Source organism: Electrona antarctica (assembly GCF_951216825.1).
Source record: "Electrona antarctica genome assembly, chromosome: 14".
Lineage (NCBI taxonomy): Eukaryota > Metazoa > Chordata > Actinopteri > Myctophiformes > Myctophidae > Electrona > Electrona antarctica.
Window position 1 is genome coordinate 15,554,085 of NC_136795.1, and position 17,349 is coordinate 15,571,433.

At 40.6% G+C, this 17,349-nt stretch overlaps 1 protein-coding gene across 1 annotated transcript; it reads left to right on the forward strand.

Annotated features, from left to right (window-relative positions):
- Positions 1–5,032: 5,032 nt before the first annotated feature.
- ypel3 (yippee-like 3) lies at positions 5,033–12,713 on the forward strand. The gene is made up of 5 exons (XM_079521325.1): positions 5,033–5,532; positions 6,508–6,626; positions 7,942–7,985; positions 10,598–10,706; positions 11,064–12,713. The coding sequence occupies exons 2-5, from the start codon at positions 6,510–6,512 to the stop codon at positions 11,151–11,153; spliced, it is 360 nt and encodes a 119-aa protein (XP_079377451.1). The 5' UTR covers positions 5,033–5,532; positions 6,508–6,509; the 3' UTR covers positions 11,154–12,713.
- The last annotated feature ends 4,636 nt before the right edge of the window (positions 12,714–17,349 follow it).

Genomic DNA, 17,349 nt, shown 5'->3' on the forward strand with positions numbered 1-17,349 from the left:
ACATACAATGTTCCTTGAAAACGGTGGGCCATATTGTAAACAATTGTAAACAAGTGTAATGCTTTTATGGTGTTGTCCACTCACAGTTGTTTTTTGTATTGATTGTGCTTGAAATGTACTGTGGTTCTGCAAACTGTTAATAATACTCAATCAATCCACCTGACAAATCCATTATTCTCACAGTCGACTGTCAGAAAGAAAACATGATCAAGGACAATGTTGGAATTATAATTAAGATAAAACCAATTTGTTGCATATAAAATGCAGAAGGGACAATTCATGATTCACTAATGATATAAAGGACTGTATAATACTGAAACTATAAAAATACTTTTAAGAAAGTAATCAGAGAGTACAAATAAATACTCAGCACCACAATGGTAAAAAAATGGTTACCAAACCTTTTAGATGACAAAGTTAACAATTAGCTTTAACAGGATTACTATCAATATCCAAATGTTAATCTGAGCAGGAAATACTCTTTTAGAAAAATACCATAAGTACCCAATAAAAAGATGAGACCACCAGGAAGAAGGATTGTCCAGTCAGAGCAAATATGATTATGTCGATTCATTTTCAGTTCTGAGAGACAGGACAGATACCCACATACAGCCAAATTACAAAATCTCTCTCCCTGTGCCACCAAAATGCACAGGGTTGTCTCCCCCTCACACATCATGTCCCAGGCATTTAATACTGTAGATCACGTCAGTTGTTGATAAACATTCATTGGCTGAGTAGATAGGTCATTTCCGCAATATGCCACGCTGGCGCTGGTTGTCGAGCGCTCATTGGACCAGCACATGGATGATGAGACTGGTATCATGACAGCTTCCTTGGTTCCGTCATTGAGGGCCATAAACCGGGAAAGCACAGAGGCTGGCGTTGCTATGGCAACCTGAAGATAACATTCTTTCCCTGCTAGCTGTGAACTCTCGACAGAGAGAAATACTCCTATCTACTCTCTCACTAGGCACCAAGGTCAAATACATGTAGTCTCATATCAAAATAGACCTCAGTATGCGAGTTTTGTGGCTACAGGCAGACAGTATGGAGACTTCCATAAGATATTAAATCGGAATGTGGCGTCAGGAAATCCATAATATAAATATGATAAAATAATATAGATGAACAACCCGGAGTAAACAGGCAGTAGGCTATGAGTAAACTGATGATAAAAGGGCAAGATGACAAAATATGACCTATATGGAACACGGTCTGGGCAGAAATGAGATGTAAACTCAGTGGCACACAGGGCATGAAGATACAAAGTTATTGGGAACATGGAAACTACCATCCACCAAAAATAACAGATCTACAATAACTCAAAATTATCCATCAGACAAAACCCAAGAAAGTCAGACGTGGTTCTTTTGTCTTAGAATCGACGAAACATAATAAAAGAAATTAACAGCAAATGCGGTACATTAAATCTTGATTATTAATTGAATACTTTATTAGTAGTCAACAATATCTAAACGGCACGGAAGTAGGCCTATAGGCTACAACAAAAAACTTGAGCAAGTTGGGTGAGGTTGCTGAGGGCGTGTTCGCTCCTCCTCGTCAACGCCCATACCCTAGGCCTAGGGATTGGCGAAAGAGCATTTCTGTGTGGAGTTTGCATGTTCTCCTCCCATAGGGTAGGTACTCGTACCCTCAAAAACAAAATGCAGTAATCCTGGTCTCTATACTGCCTCCACCTAGTCAGCTGGGGCGCCTGATGGAGGGGAAAGGAACTGGTTCCCAGATTGGGTGATAAGAAGTGGCCGTTCCAGACCCCCAGGAACGCGCCCAGGGGGGCGGTTCCGGCGTGCCGCCCCGCGTCCGAAACGGTTGAGAAATGACAGAGTTACCGTGTGGCAGTCCCTCTACTGTACCCTGTACTGTACTGTACTGTACTGTACTGTACTGTACTGTACTGTACTGTACTGTACTGTACTGTACTGTACTGTACTGTACTAGCACACCCGAAAGCATCATATATACAGTTAATACGTGCGTGTGTGATTGTGTGTGCGTTAGGTTGCACACAGGTGGTGAAAAACAACCATGCTGTTTTCGTGCTCATACCCAGACACCCACCCAGCCAGCCACCCACCCACATAGCTCCGTAAGGGAGTGGTTGCACCACTCAAAAGGCAGCGATAGAGTGAATGTTTTACCTGGATGGACTATGTGAACTCACATCCCATTGATCCCAAAATGTGTCACCATTTGTTTGTTTTTTGAGATAAGAAAGTAAACGTGACATTGTTTTGATTGCATTTGTTATCGGGCAGGGCTTGTTTGGCTTTATGCAATGTTCCACATTTAGCAATGAACCACTTGACCCCCACCATGCATATTCTCGGGTGAACGAAAATAGCAGATCTACAAACTCACGTAGGCTATTTGTTTTTGCGACGCCAATTTATAGCTCTCCACAAAGACTACTAGATCAGTGGTTCCCAAAGTGGGGTCCGGGGACCCCCAGGGGTCCTTGATGGAGTTCCAGGGGGTCCCCAGCTAAATGATAATTAGGAACCAAATTGACCCTTATGGGTCTGTAACTCTGAGTGTACAAATTGAACAAAAGGGACCCTCTAACATTCTAACGGGTCCATTTGGTTCCATTTGTACAGTCTCAGAGTTAAATTAACTTTGATTTTAGAATATACATTGGGGTCCCAGAGATAGAAATGCCATTAAATGTGGGGTCTGTAGCCTAATTCAGGTCAAACTGGGGGTCCTTCTGTAAAAAAATCACTGCCAGAGCCGTAAAAATCTTCTCTTATGGGGGGTCCCTGGCATATCTTCTAATTGGGGTCCGCAGGCTAATGAGTGTCAATTTGGGGGTCCTTGATGTGAAAAAGTTTGGGAACCAGAGGGTTTAAGTGGTTAAAAGATCTTACTGTTTATTTGCCCTTACACTGTGCCATACCCAGCTGCCTTCAATTTAAAGCATGAGATTATAATTTAACACAGTGTTTAACATGGTTTGGAAATATGTTATGCAGATATAAGTATTTCCTGGTTTTCCCAGGCCACGGTCAAAGTCCAGCCACAACACTGTGATAATGATCAGCACGTTGAACAAAGGCTGTATTTTTCTGACCCGTTTGGCAGTGAGCTGCAGTGGGACACAGTGAGAGTTTAATGGAATAAGTGGAACAATTCAGATGGAGAGCTTAAGAGCAAAGGTCTGCTTCTGCCAGTAGTGGAGGAAGTATACTCATTTTATTTTAATGAAATACAAGTGGCAGTATCACAAATATAAGTAGCACATCTACAAGCTCACAAGCTCACAACACATTGTGAGCTTGTAGATCAGCTATTTTCGAATTGCCAAAACATGCCTAAGGTCAGAAGATGAGAAAAATGAAAATATAAATATAATTTTATTGTACATTTGGTTTATTTTTGGCTCCAACACCTCACCTAAGTCTACTGGCAGATGAGCTGTATTCTTTTTTTCCTGAATCTGTATAAAATAGGGCTTAAATTATATGTGTTTTGTAATTATCTAAATCTGCAAAGTAACTTGTACCGTATCTGATATCAAATAATTGCAGTGGACCAAAAAGTACAATATTTGCCTCTGAGATCAGAGGCAAATGCCTTAAATTAAGTACCTCAGAACTGTATACTCAAGTAGTACTTAAGTAAATGCAATTAGTTGCTTAACTTTCTCTGCTGACCAAGATAAAAATGGAGCTCTTGTGATGCACATGTGGCCTTCTTGGAAGAGAGTTCTGTGACCTCCATTAAGAAATGACAGTATCAGGTTACCACCACCACAACAACAACTGTCTGCTAGTATCCAGCCTAGAAGTGTAACCATTGCCCCTGCTGGCCGCTGCAAATCCACTTAAACTAGTTTGAGGAAGTAGTTAGTTGCATTATCTTCCCCAACAGAAATTCATGGCTGCAATAGATCTCTCCAGTTAACTAACAATACATGAATAATTGAAGTGGTGAATACATTCTTTACATCAGCTGCCTTTATTGCAGGCGCTGTTTCAATTCCCTTTCTAAAATGATAAACAGGTTTACAGTTGTCTTATACATGTCATGTTGTCAATATGACAACAATATATCAGTATGGTATAGTATTTTCCGTGCTTTTTATTACAAATTGTAAAAAATAATATCAATTATTAAATACAGTTCATCCCTAAACAAAAAAGGCCAATAGCCAAATATAAACACATTGAAACATCCAAAAGCTACAACATGGGGCCAGTTGAATGTAGGACTGTTTTTGACAAACCCAACCCAATGCACCTAGTTGAGTGTTGTGTTCCTATTTTCTTCAGGGGTGCTCCAGCAGGCACCCCCGTCCGTAGTCATCGCAGCTGGATGTCAGAACATGCCCATATGGAGTTCTTTGTCAGGAATGCCCAAATATGGAGTCTATCCAGATGTCAGAACATAATTGTGATGTCAGAACACTAAACAGGCCAGCTCCATATATGGAGATATAGGGGTGATCAGGTCCTCAATTGAGTAAATTGATAATTTACTCAATTGAGTACTTTTTTTTAAGTATATATTCCATTAAGTTATATAAACAGAATTCATGTATGGCACTGATGCAGCATGAGACGGTAATTCATTGCAATTATTAAATAACATTAAAGGCGGCCATTATAACCAAATTGTTTAGGGATAGCAAGGATAGAGAACAACAATAATTAAAAAGTGATGTACAGTATTCAATTGCATACAGTTTAAAGTTCCAACTGTTTCTGTACCTGTGTGACCATAAAAAGACACTCTTGTGAAGCCGCAGCTAATTGGTTGACCTATATTAGGTGGTCTGCGCACGCACGCACACACGCACACACACACGCACACACACACACACACACACACACACACACACACACACACACACGCACACACGCACACACACACACACACACGGCTCCCATTGGCGTACAGGGAGTTGTTAGGTCCACTCCCATTGGTTGGTGGAGTGCGGTTTGCTGGGTCTGTTCCTATTGGCGGAAGGCGGCTCGTTCTGCCCTCCCATTGGCTGTCGGGGGTTTGTTTTGCACTGGGTGACGCAGTTCACACTTCCTCCAGTGTTTTGGTAAACAAACTGCAGCTTTTCTCCCGCCGCCGTCCGTCCGCACAACGTTATCCGGCGATATCTCACAAATGTTTTAGTAATACCGTAATAATAATAATAACAAAAAGACGACACTGTGAATTTACGCTTCCGCGTCAAATTGAACCGAACACAAGAACAAGAAGCGTTCAGTTCCTGGCTTGACAAAAGCGAACCAAGAAGACCTGCGCCAGAATCCTGTGTGTGTATAATGTGTATGTGACTGTGTGTGTACGTGACTGTGCGTGTGTGTGTGACTGTTTGCCTGCTATTGTAATCGGCGCATGGTGATCCGCTGCTCTGGTGTGTTGTTGTGCTGGGGAACGCGCTAAGCTAGCTGTCTGGCTGCTACAACCAGAACCCAGAGCCCTCACCTCGCCGCATGCATCTGCTCTCCGCCAGGCTGTGAAGAAGAAGCACAACAAGCAGCCAGGCAGGCGGTGAGTCGACATGAGGAAATGTCCTCCTGCAATGCACCACGCATCTGATCTGTCATGAGTGTCATCTGTGGCTAATGTTACACCAACAACACTGCATGCATGGTGTGCTACTATAGTGACAGACTGACAGCAGTGATTTATCAGCCTTTTTCCCATTTCAAGGACCCCCACTTTGATATGCGATATTATTAGGCCACGTACCCCGGCTAGCTGCAATTTGCAACATTATTTTTTTTTAATTAATATGTTGAATCCAGAGTTGCACCGACCACCAACCATTGACAGGCAGCCCACATCGAAACAGAAAAGTCATATTCTGATTGTATTAAACCAACATTGCAGCTGTACGAAAAAGCATGAATTATCCTCTTTCTATCTGCAAACTAAGTTTTTGCTTAATAAGAATCCACCATAGACATGTTACGAGCTACTTTCTGTCAAGAAATTCTGTGCAGGTGATTATGTTTCTAAGTGCTACACTGCTACTTGGAGTTTGGAAGCACAAATCAACCTGCTGCCTCCTGCATTAAGTGCAATTTCCAAACGGGTGGTACGCAGGACTTAGACAAACTATCACCTGCACGGAATGTATTAACAGAGAGAGGCTCATAACATGTCTACGTGGAATTTTATGAAACAAAAACATTGACAGCTGTAATGTTGTAGAGTTTAACATTGTTAAATTGTTGCAAATTGTGGCTAACGGAACTGGCTGTGTACCGTTAGTCCAACATCCCAATAATCAGACACCCATAAATCAGACTACCCAATATTCTGACCTTTTTATAGAGCCTCATATGAATCCTATCCCCAAACCCTAACCGCACACGGAATCCGATGAGTCTTAACCGACCACGTAGTTGGACTAACGGGATGCCGGGCTAACGTGTGCCCCCTAATGGGACGAACTACAGTATATACAATATATAACTTATATAATGACCCTGACGCCAGTGTTTGGTCTTTCATTCTCAGACATGGTGAAGCTGACAAAGGCCAAAACCTTCCAGGCGTACCTGGACTCGTGTCACCGCCGCTACAGCTGTGTCCACTGCCGTGCACATCTGGCCAACCACGATGACCTCATCTCTAAGGTCAATAGGATGGACAACAACGCTGTCACCATTAGACATTTAAGTTGACGATTAATTGTCACACAAATAATTGTGGTTAACGATTTAATTGTGTTTTTGGCATTGAACATTGGATCATAATACATTTTTCAGTTTGCCTTTTAGACTTAGTAATCAATAGCTGCACATGGCAGATATGACAAATAACTTAAATATACAAAGACATTTAAAATAGCAGAAATAGCTGATCTACATTACATTTCATTCTGCTTTTAATTAGCGTTCGAATTGGAATATTCACTGATCGAACATAAACATCTCTTTACTACTCGCTACACCTGACGATTCCCTCCGCAGTGCATATTATAAGTGAAGTCGCATCTCCCCGCAGAGCGCACGTGGCTGTAGAGACCATTGCAGACCAATACTCTCTGAGTTGTGTTGAGACCGTTATTTTTCCAGGAGGACTGATCATTGTAGCTCATGTTTTCATGGGTGCATAGACCGCATGTCATCTACACTACAGTACAAGCTTGCGGCGCGTGAGCTTGTAGATCGACTGGCCTACTTTAGCCATAGTACATTATTTCTTGATTATAGTACCGCCCATTTTTTATATCTGCATATCTGCACTGTGCAATGTTTTTGTTTACAAACCCTAATGTTCCAACGTCCAATGCCAAACGCAATTAAATCGTTAATTCCAATTATTTCGACAATTAATCGCCAAGTAAAATGTTATTATCGTGACAGCCCAGTGTGTAAAATGTGTAGAAAACATACTGGGAAGTGATTTAGTAAAGTCTAAAAAAAACAAATAAACAAAAAAGAAAATCTTTTAGAAAATGTGTAGATGGCTGCTGGAAACTTGACCCATAGAGGTTGGTCTGACGCAGGTGTTCTCAACCTTTTCAGGCCTGAAAACTGGGGACCCCCCCCCCCCCAAATAATCATATTTGAACTGGGGACCCCCAAAAATAATCATATTTAAACTGGGTACCCCCCACCCTGACAGAGTAGAATGTCTATTTTCACAATCTTTTATAATATTTGACAATTGCTTATATTTTGATTACTTAGTTTAACGTTCCTATTTTCCTTTTTTGTTTCTTTTAGATTTATTGAAAGGGTCTCAAGTCACTTATGTTGTATGTTGTACATATGTTGGTTTGTTTACTGTTGAGTGAGAAAACAATCATCTGGGGACCCCCCAAAATAATTTGGGGACACGCCTGGGGCTAAGAACACTGTCTAAACTAACGGAACATTAAATGCTTATCAGCTGGGTGATTGTTGATCACTTGAATTGATTTCCACTATCCTCCTTGTCCTGCAGTCTTTCCAGGGCAGCCAAGGCCGGGCCTACCTCTTCAACTCTGTGTGAGTAACGTTATGCACTACATGGTTATACTATTTTGTGTGTGTGTGTGTGTGTGTGTGTGTGTGTGTGTGTGTGTGTGTGTGTGTGTGTGTGTGTGTGTGTGTGTGTGTGTGTGTGTGTGTGTGTGTGTGTGTGTGTGTGTGTGTGTGTGTGTGTGTGTGTGTGTGTGTGTGTGTGTGTGTGTGTGTGTGTGTGTGTGTGTGTGTGTGTGTGTGTGTGTGTGAGTGAGTGAGTGAGTGAGTTGTGCTGAATATAAGATGAATTGAAAAATATATATATGATGTCAAAGGTACCTGCGACAGTGCACTATGAAAGAATGGACAAAGACACTACATCAAAAGCATGTTCATAATCGGAAAACCTTTAAAAGCCACACACGAAAAGCACCTCTACAGTCTGACACAAGCGGAAAAAGGTTGGCATGCCTACACTTGTCATTGCAACGTATGTAGAATGCCATGTGAATTGACTTGTTGCAGCTATGAAGAGCAGATATGATCCATAGGCCTGTCACAATCACAGCTATTATAATAGCAAAAATAGGCTAATGTATGGTAAATGCATTGCCTGTTTTGGCCATATATTCCTTTGAATTATTGTCATTAATATGTCTTTAAGTTATTTGTCATATCTGCCCTGTGCAGCTTTTGTTTACAAAGCCCAAAACAATGTTCAATGTCAAACTCAATTCAATCATTAATCGCAATTATTTGAAAGTTAATCGTCATTCGTCAACTAAAATGTCACGGTCGTGTCATTATTCGACCTTTCATTCAATATTCTGACCTCCCATAATTCCGAACTAACAATCTCTCATTACCGATACAGAGCAAGGCCTAACCAAAATTAAAGAGATATATAAATACAGTACAAAAACTTGATAGATCACCAATCTAATGCAAATGGAAAAGAAAGTTCTGTAGTGTGTGAACTGTGAATGCACCCAGGTCCTTTACTAGTACAAAGTCTATACATTTATGTAAAGACACATACAGACCTATTGCTGGTACTTTACCTGATGCTGTGGTATAATAAATAAATAAATAAAACGCACGCCGATATTGCTTTACCCATTAAACCAGGAAAGCATCTGTGTCATTTTAGATTTTAACCACTTGAACTATTATTGTATACTTTGGCTATTTAAAATGCCAAAAGCTTCCAATCAGAACGTAGGGTCGAATCCCAATCCAATGAACGCAGGTTAGGATCCCTGAACAATACAGTACATGTCAGCTGGTCTGATCCACCTTAGGTGACTACAGTATCTCCTGTTATTGCGGGTAGTACACAAAATAAATCACATTATTTTGTGTAATGTTTGTGCAATGATTTGGCAGCTTTAGATGCTAGTTACTTTGTGGATTTAGTTTATTACAACACACATATTGACCACATAAGCCCTATTTTTATGCCGATTCAGACAGAATAGTGAGAGAAAAAAACAGCTCATCTGAGGTGCTGGAGCTAAAAATATACCAACCACAAAATAAACAAATCGATAAGTCACCGCAGTTCTCTGAGAATAAATCCCTGGTACCAGCACCATGTTTACACAAACCACAATGGACTGTACGTACATCATTGGTTCTCAAACCTATTACTTTCACCTGCATGCCAAACCCACAGTTTGGTGTGCAGGCTATTGACCATTTGTACACTCAGAGAGTGTACAAATGGACCCGTTAAGGGCCCATTTCACATTTTAATTTCCATTTGCACACTCGCAGAGTTGCAGACCTGTCAGGGTCCATTGTGTTACTATCAATAATTTAGCTGGGGACCCTCAGGAACCCCATGGGTTTATGGGTCCCTATATGTTTTGTTTCCTACACGTTGTTTTTAATTATTATTTCAAAACATTTAAGAAACACTGCAATAGACTATGGATAAACACTTATGTAGCAACAGCCAAAAACAAAACATTCTTAAAACAGGTCTTAAATTGTAAACATTTAGACTGATGTTTAGTCGCAGTACTGGCCATTTCAGTCTCTGCGGTGGAACCTTGACTGAAGTGACGGAATCCCTACGAAAACTTGTCTTGAGCTGTGGGCTGTTCTTCGAAGGCAATTGAGAGTGAGACACTGCAGGAAAGTCATTTCTATATTGGTACTTTGGTTCTCAGAAAGTGCCAGGTTGGCATTCTTCATTACAAGCTGTGCATTGTTAGCTCTAAGATAACTGGGTCACTTTTGGGTAATGAACCTACCTGTGCGAATGAAAGATATTTCTTGACGTGAACATGTTTGAGAACCCCTAGCCTAGGTGGTTTGACTGAGAGTTTGAGACCGAGGCAGTTTTTGAAGTGCCGTGTTGTGTTTGTGTCCGGGTAGCTAAGTCGGTCACCTGTGGACCACAAAGTTGTTGGTTTGGGCATCGCATCGCCAACGCAGTGTTAGAGTAGCACGGCTTGGGTGCAGTCGTGCGGTAACTGTACTGGGCAGTGGGCACTGATGGTAGGTGTGGCGCTCCACCTCAGAAATACATCTGAGGTCTAGCACAGTGTAACAGGGATGGACTCGAGCGGTATCGGCTGATCCCAACAATAAGCCTCTCCGACTGACTTACTGTACTTACGTACAATGTTGTGTGTTGTGATTGGTTTCAGAGTGAATGTGGGCTGCGGTCCCGCAGAGGAGAGGCTGCTGCTCACCGGACTCCATGCTGTGGCTGACATCTACTGCGAAAACTGTCACACTACACTGGGCTGGAAATATGTAAGCACACACACACACACAAAACACACTGTGGGTCGGGACCTGTGGGTCGGGACTCCCACCCAAAAAATTTATCAACTATAGGCCTACTATAAAAACTATACAAAAAATATTTTCAGATGGGGCTCTGCAGACAAATTCATCTGGGATCCTTGACATGAAAAAATGTGGGAACCACTGGTTTAAAAAACATTAGGAAGCAAGCCCAAATTCAGTAATTAAAAACAAGCCCAAAATCACTTAAAATCGCTTATTATAAGCAGACATCGCAACACCAACCAAATACATACAGTACAACATTTTGAGAAGCACTGGCTGTATCTGAAACAGTATCTCGCTCTCTCTTCCACTTTCAAGGAACAAGCCTTTGAACTGAGTCAGAAGTACAAGGAAGGGAAGTTCATCATTGAGCTGTCCCACATGATAAAGGACAATGGATGGGACTGAGGGAGGAACCCGTCAGCTTTTATTCATGACCCCCTTTCAGACGTCCATCCCGTTGGCCTCAGAGGGTTCCCGCGTAGCCTCCTCATCTCGCATACGAGCCATAGCTATGCAACCCTTCCACTTCATACAGCTTTGCCAAGAATAGCATGAGACGCCTCCTCTTTTGATCCTCTCCATATGCGTTTTATTTTCCCCACAACTTTGAGAGCACATTGCTTCCATCGAGATATCCCAATTCTTTAGTTTTCGCTTGGACATGGGAGTGAGCGAGTGTGGGGTTTGCGTGTGTGTGCTTGTGTGTGTGGTTGTGGCCAACAGAATAGGAGAAGTAGACACACGGGCAGGTATTGCATGTTGGGGTTGTCACAGTCTACGCATGTGTTGTTTGATTGGTAGCGAACTATCAACAACGGCAGAACCGTCTTCACTTAGTGGGAGAGTTCATCAGCAGTTTCGCTTCGAAAGAACCGACCTTACTACAAAACCAGATGCAAACAGTTCGGTTGTACTTTTATGAGTTTTATGCACATGTACATCCATGTAAGAGCATCACTGATTGGCCCAGAGTGAAATATTAAGGCTTGTGTGAGTCACTGACACAAGTTAATGGGGAATACTTGGTGCAATAAGAGGGATGTTTTTTTATTGTACATTTGACAGTTAACTTTTTTATTGTGAGATTAAGGCTTGGATTTCTATTCTGTTTGCATGACTGTGTTGTTTGATAGAAACTGCATATTTGCAATTCATGTCAGCGCTTTCTTCCGATCGAAAATACATCATTTTTGTGGAACGACACAGCCTTGCGGTATAAATTAGCCTCAACAGTGGTCCTTTTTTATCGTCCAAAGGCAATCAGGGTGTTGATTCATGATTTCATGTCAAAGACTGCAAATCTCTTCGCAACAATACTTAAAAGTATGAGTGAGTGTATTCGGCCTGTGGGTATACATTTTAGGACACTGGTTCCCAGACCAATGTTTGTGGGTTGCGAGTTTTTTCGTTTCTTTTTTTTTTTAATTATTTTTTATTTCAAAGGATTTTCAAAAAATAAAATAATAAATAAAATAAAAATATTTGGAGTTATTCATACATGTAAAAAGTGAAAATAGCCGATCTACAAGCAATGTGTCGTGAGCTTGTAGATCTGCTATTTTCACTAGTTTGGTTCCCGGGAGACGTCAAATTTCTCTTTTGGGTCTAAAAGGTTTGGGAACCACTGTTTGAGCGTATGTTTTAATTGGAGCGTGCGTGTGTATGCAGTGTGAGTGCGTGCTTGGATGTCGCTAGCTAGACTGTTCAGAAACATGTGTCTGGGGATCTAGTGTTTCCACTGTATAATTGGGATATCCACTTTTATCTTCATTGCTTTGAGGTCTTATAACATGTATATAACCTTACATTGAGCATCCCACGTGGACACAGTACTCAATCATGTTAGATTCAAATGTAATATTATAAATGAATGACGTAGCATATTTATGGCAATTTTAAGTCTGTCTTTCATTAAAGTGTATTAACCTGAATTCTCTCATTAAAGTACAGTATGTGGTAAACATGTCTTGTCTTTTTGGAATTGTTTCATCTCTTAACATTAAAACCGGGAAAGCATCTGTGTATTTTTAGTTACAGTAGGCCTATAGTATACTTTGGCATATTATAGCATACTTTTGCTATTCAAAAATAGCAGATATACAAGCTCATAGTGTCACTTCATGGCGTGCTATGAGCTTGTAGATGTGTGCCATTTCTAAAAAATTGTGAAAATGAGTGCAAATCAAATATATATGTTATTATATAACATATATTTAACTCAAATATTTGCTTATGGAGGGGGGGGGGGGGGGGGGTGTCACTGGAAAAGTTTGAGAACCACCAATTTTGAGAAGTTTAAGCACTGACTTAGAAACATACGTTTAGGATTTAGAGAAGGATTTGTAGAATCGGCCTGAGCTTGTTTTGTCTGCATTTTAAAAAAAAAACAAGGGTGAAATGGTTACTGATCTGATCTGTATGTGCTTTAAAGTCATCTAATTTGACCTCTATGAATTTGACCGTGGTCTTTCTCTATACAACCCTGATAAACACAGTGGACAATTAGCCAGCAGATGGTGCTGTGGGGACTGTGGAGGCCAGTGCTACACTGTTCCATCATATCAGACAGTGGTTGTCAATGCACTTTAAGATTATTTCAAATACATGTATCAGTGGCATTTGTTATACCGGTATATCACAATAAACAACATACCTTTGTCATTTAGATTTTGCAGTTGAGCCCATGTTAATTTTGTAATCCTATCCTTTATGACCAACATTAAGAAAATAGGATTTCTTTTTTGGTTTTATTTATTCACACATAAAAAAGGTTAAAAACAGGAAAAAGAAATTCATGCATATTAATATTGTGCAGGAGAAGTTAAAAAGCCAAAAGGCTTATCGAGAACTTCCCCTAATTTGAAGAATCAGACATTAAATATAAACAAAACAATATCAGTAATACATTCAATTGATTCAAATAGATATGCTTAAATACAAAATTAAAAGTACATACATACAGTATATGCACAAGTTATATGCAGATGGGTTGTTATTATGGTTGTAATATGTATATATATATATATATGTAGGCCTATTAATAGGGAAGAAAGCCTTGATACTGTAAAGTAACTAAGTACTGTAAAGTACAAATTTGAGGTATTTTTTTAGTATTCCCCATTTTCACTACTCTTACTTCTACTCCACTACATCTCAAAGGCAAATATTATACTTTTACTCCACTACAATTATTTGAATATTTTAGTTACTATAGTTACTACTTACTATAATTTTAATTATTATCACATAACATATATTACCCACTTCAGCCCAATATACATTTCAGCCAGTTGAAAATAGCCGATCGTGATTCATGACCTATTGTGAGCGTGTAGATCTTCTATTTTCAAAATATTTGTAAACATATTATACATTTGAAAACTTCTGAAATTGGACATTGCATAACGAGTATTTTCTATTTTTTGTACATTAAGCACATTTTCATACCAATACTTGTATCGCTTAAGTAAAAAAAATAAATAACTTTTTCCCCACACCACTGGGAACAAGTCATGTGAATAAGCTCAGAGCTAATAGTTGTGGGATTCTGACACAGAAGCACTACATGCTGCCCAGGCTGCTTCCCACTCTGCAGTCCTGATTCTCCTAGACCTATCGGCGGCATTTGACACAGTGAACCACCAGCTGCTCCTAGACACCCTAGCTGATCTAGGCATCGGCGGGACGGCGCTGAAGTGGTTCTCCTCCTACCTCTCTGACCGGACTTACCAGGTTTCTTGGAACCCGCACCCTCCAAACTGGGGTCCCACAGGGATCTGTACTTGGTCCCCTCCTCTTCTCACTGTACACTAAATCCCTTGGCACCATCATCTCTGCTCACAATATATCCTATCACTGCTATATGCCGATGACACACAACTGTTCCTATCCTTCCCCCCCTCTGCCACCCAGGTAGAAGAGCGCATCACTGCATGCCTGGCTGATATCTCACAGTGGATGTCTTCCAACCACCTCAAGCTGAACCCAGACAAGACTGAGCTTCTGTTCTTCCCAGCTAAGTCCTGCCCTATATGCGGGAGCTAACTATCTCCGTAGACAACGCCCTGGTAAAGTCTGTCCCGACAGCCAGGAACCTTGGTGTTGTCCTGGACAGTCAGCTCTCGTTCAAAACACACATCACAGCTGTCACTCGATCCTGTAGGTTTATACTCTACAACATACGACGAATTAGACCGTTCCTCACCCAGGAGTCAGCCCAGCTCCTAATCCAGACAACAGTCTTGTCAAAACTTGACTATTGTAACTCCCTCCTTACTGGCCTACCGACATGTGCACTTAAGCCCCTCCTACTGATCCAAAATGCCGCAGCCCGCTTGGTCTTCAACCAGCCAAAATTCTCACACGTCTCCCCCCTTCTCCACTCCCTCCATTGGCTCCCGGTCGCTGCCCGCACAGAATACAAAACTCTGATGCTGGCATTCAAAGCAACCAAAGGCATGGCTCCCCCATATCTCACAAGTATGATCGTACCCTACAAACCCTCCCGCGCACTCAGATCAGCCAACGCAGGGAAGCTGGAGGTACCTTCACTAAAAACGCCGGGACAACGCTCCACACGTCCCAAACTCTTCTCCCTTCTGGCTCCAAAACTATGGAATGCACTTCCCATCACAGTCAGAACTGCAGCCTCACTCCCAATCTTCCGCCGTAGTCTGAAAACCCACCTCTTCAGACTCCACCATGGCCCGTAGCACTTGCCCTAGCCTAGCCCCTTAGATAGCACATTATGTAGACTTAGATAGTATTTTAAACAGACTTATAGCTTGTTACGTAGACAGCTCTAGAATTGCACTTTATGTAGTCATAGCACTTTATAGTACACATGTATAATATATTATATAGTATAGTATGTATAGTTTACATAGATACTCCACTGTTACGTTCTTAGTTTACGCATGATTCATGATAACTACTTTTTATATATGTGATGTATGCCATGCTTTTGTTATTGCTTAATGTAAGTCGCTCTGGATTAAGAGCGTCTGCTAAATGCCTAAATTGTAAATTGTAAATTGACACACAGATTGCACTGGGTTAGTGGGGAGTTGTGTGTTCAGTGTTGGTGCAGTGCATGTGAGTGGGGGGCTAGCTCCATGTGGAGAATGTGAACAAAATCAATGTATATGCACAGTACGCAGATATAACTGAAATGCTGTGCATTCTATAAGAAACACAGTGTGTAAAGTAACTAAGTACATGTTCTCAAATACTGTACTTAAGTACATTTTAAGATAAATATTGTACTTTTACTCCACAACATTTATTTGAAAACTTATGCTACTAGTTACTGTTACTTTATTACAAAACATACGCTAACCACTTCAGCACTGCGTACTTCGGTTATTTGCAAATAGCTGATCTAGAAGCTGCTATATCCGCTATTTTCATTTTCATTTAGAAAAAAATGAAATGGTACATTCTGCGTAATGAGTACTTTTACTTCTGGTACTTTGATGCCAACACTTATGTACAAGTAATTTTTCAATATCTGACTTTTACTTGTAAAAGAGTATTTCTACTCTTTTACAAGGGCGGCGGTGGCTCAAGGGTAGAGTGGCTGGATGGTAACCGCAAGGTTACCATCAGAGCTTTTACCACCAGAGCTTTTAAAACATTAACACCTTTGATAAGGTATTAAGGATATACCACAATTGATTTATAAATCAAATGTATATTGGTTTACAAATAAATAATTCAATTCTGTAGAGATATAAGCTTCACATTTTGGCCTTTCCCCAATCTTATACCATGAAAAAAAAACTATCACATACATATTAGGCGTAACTCCAAGCAACCTCTGTTGAAGACCACTGGCCTACATTATTTCCTGGTAAATGTCATCATATGATTTTGGCATGATGATCTGCTGAAGACAATGAGTCTGCTCATAAAATAATCTTATTATTATGACATTCTGATTTTATGGGCCAGAAACACAGCGTTTGGCCTACAGTAGGTCACTGCATGTAGGCCTATACCAGGAACCTCTAGATCAGGGATCTTCATAGCCCCAATTTGCAACACTCCAATATAAACAAATCTAGTGTTACAAATTAGGATCTTCAATGTACCCCTTAGCCGGTGAGGGAGATGAAGCAGAGACCCCCACTGTATAACATTGTGTTGCAGATTAAACCTTTTCATAGATTTCATACATCTCTTCATCATAGACTTGTTTGTTTGACAGCACTGTCAAGCGTTGTGTTGGATTCATGTTAATGTGTATTCTCAGACATTTAACCACTTAAACCGTCAATACTTACTTAAACTTGACCTTTCACTCTGTACTTCTGTTCTTCTTTCCCTCTGTACACCACACTTTTCCGAAAATAGCCGATCTACAAGCTCCCAAAGCCTAGTTCAACTGTGAGCTTGTAGATCTTCTATTTTTAAGTTATTCTCAGAATAGGTCAGTGGTGACAAATGCTTACAGAATGACTAAAAGATGTGTTTTCATTTCTCATCTTCTGCAGACATGATTTTGAACTTCTAAATGTCATAGAGAGAGAACTGAGCTGAAATGACAAAATACAGTATTATTTTGTTATAATAAATGCTATTTGTAAATAACACACTTTAT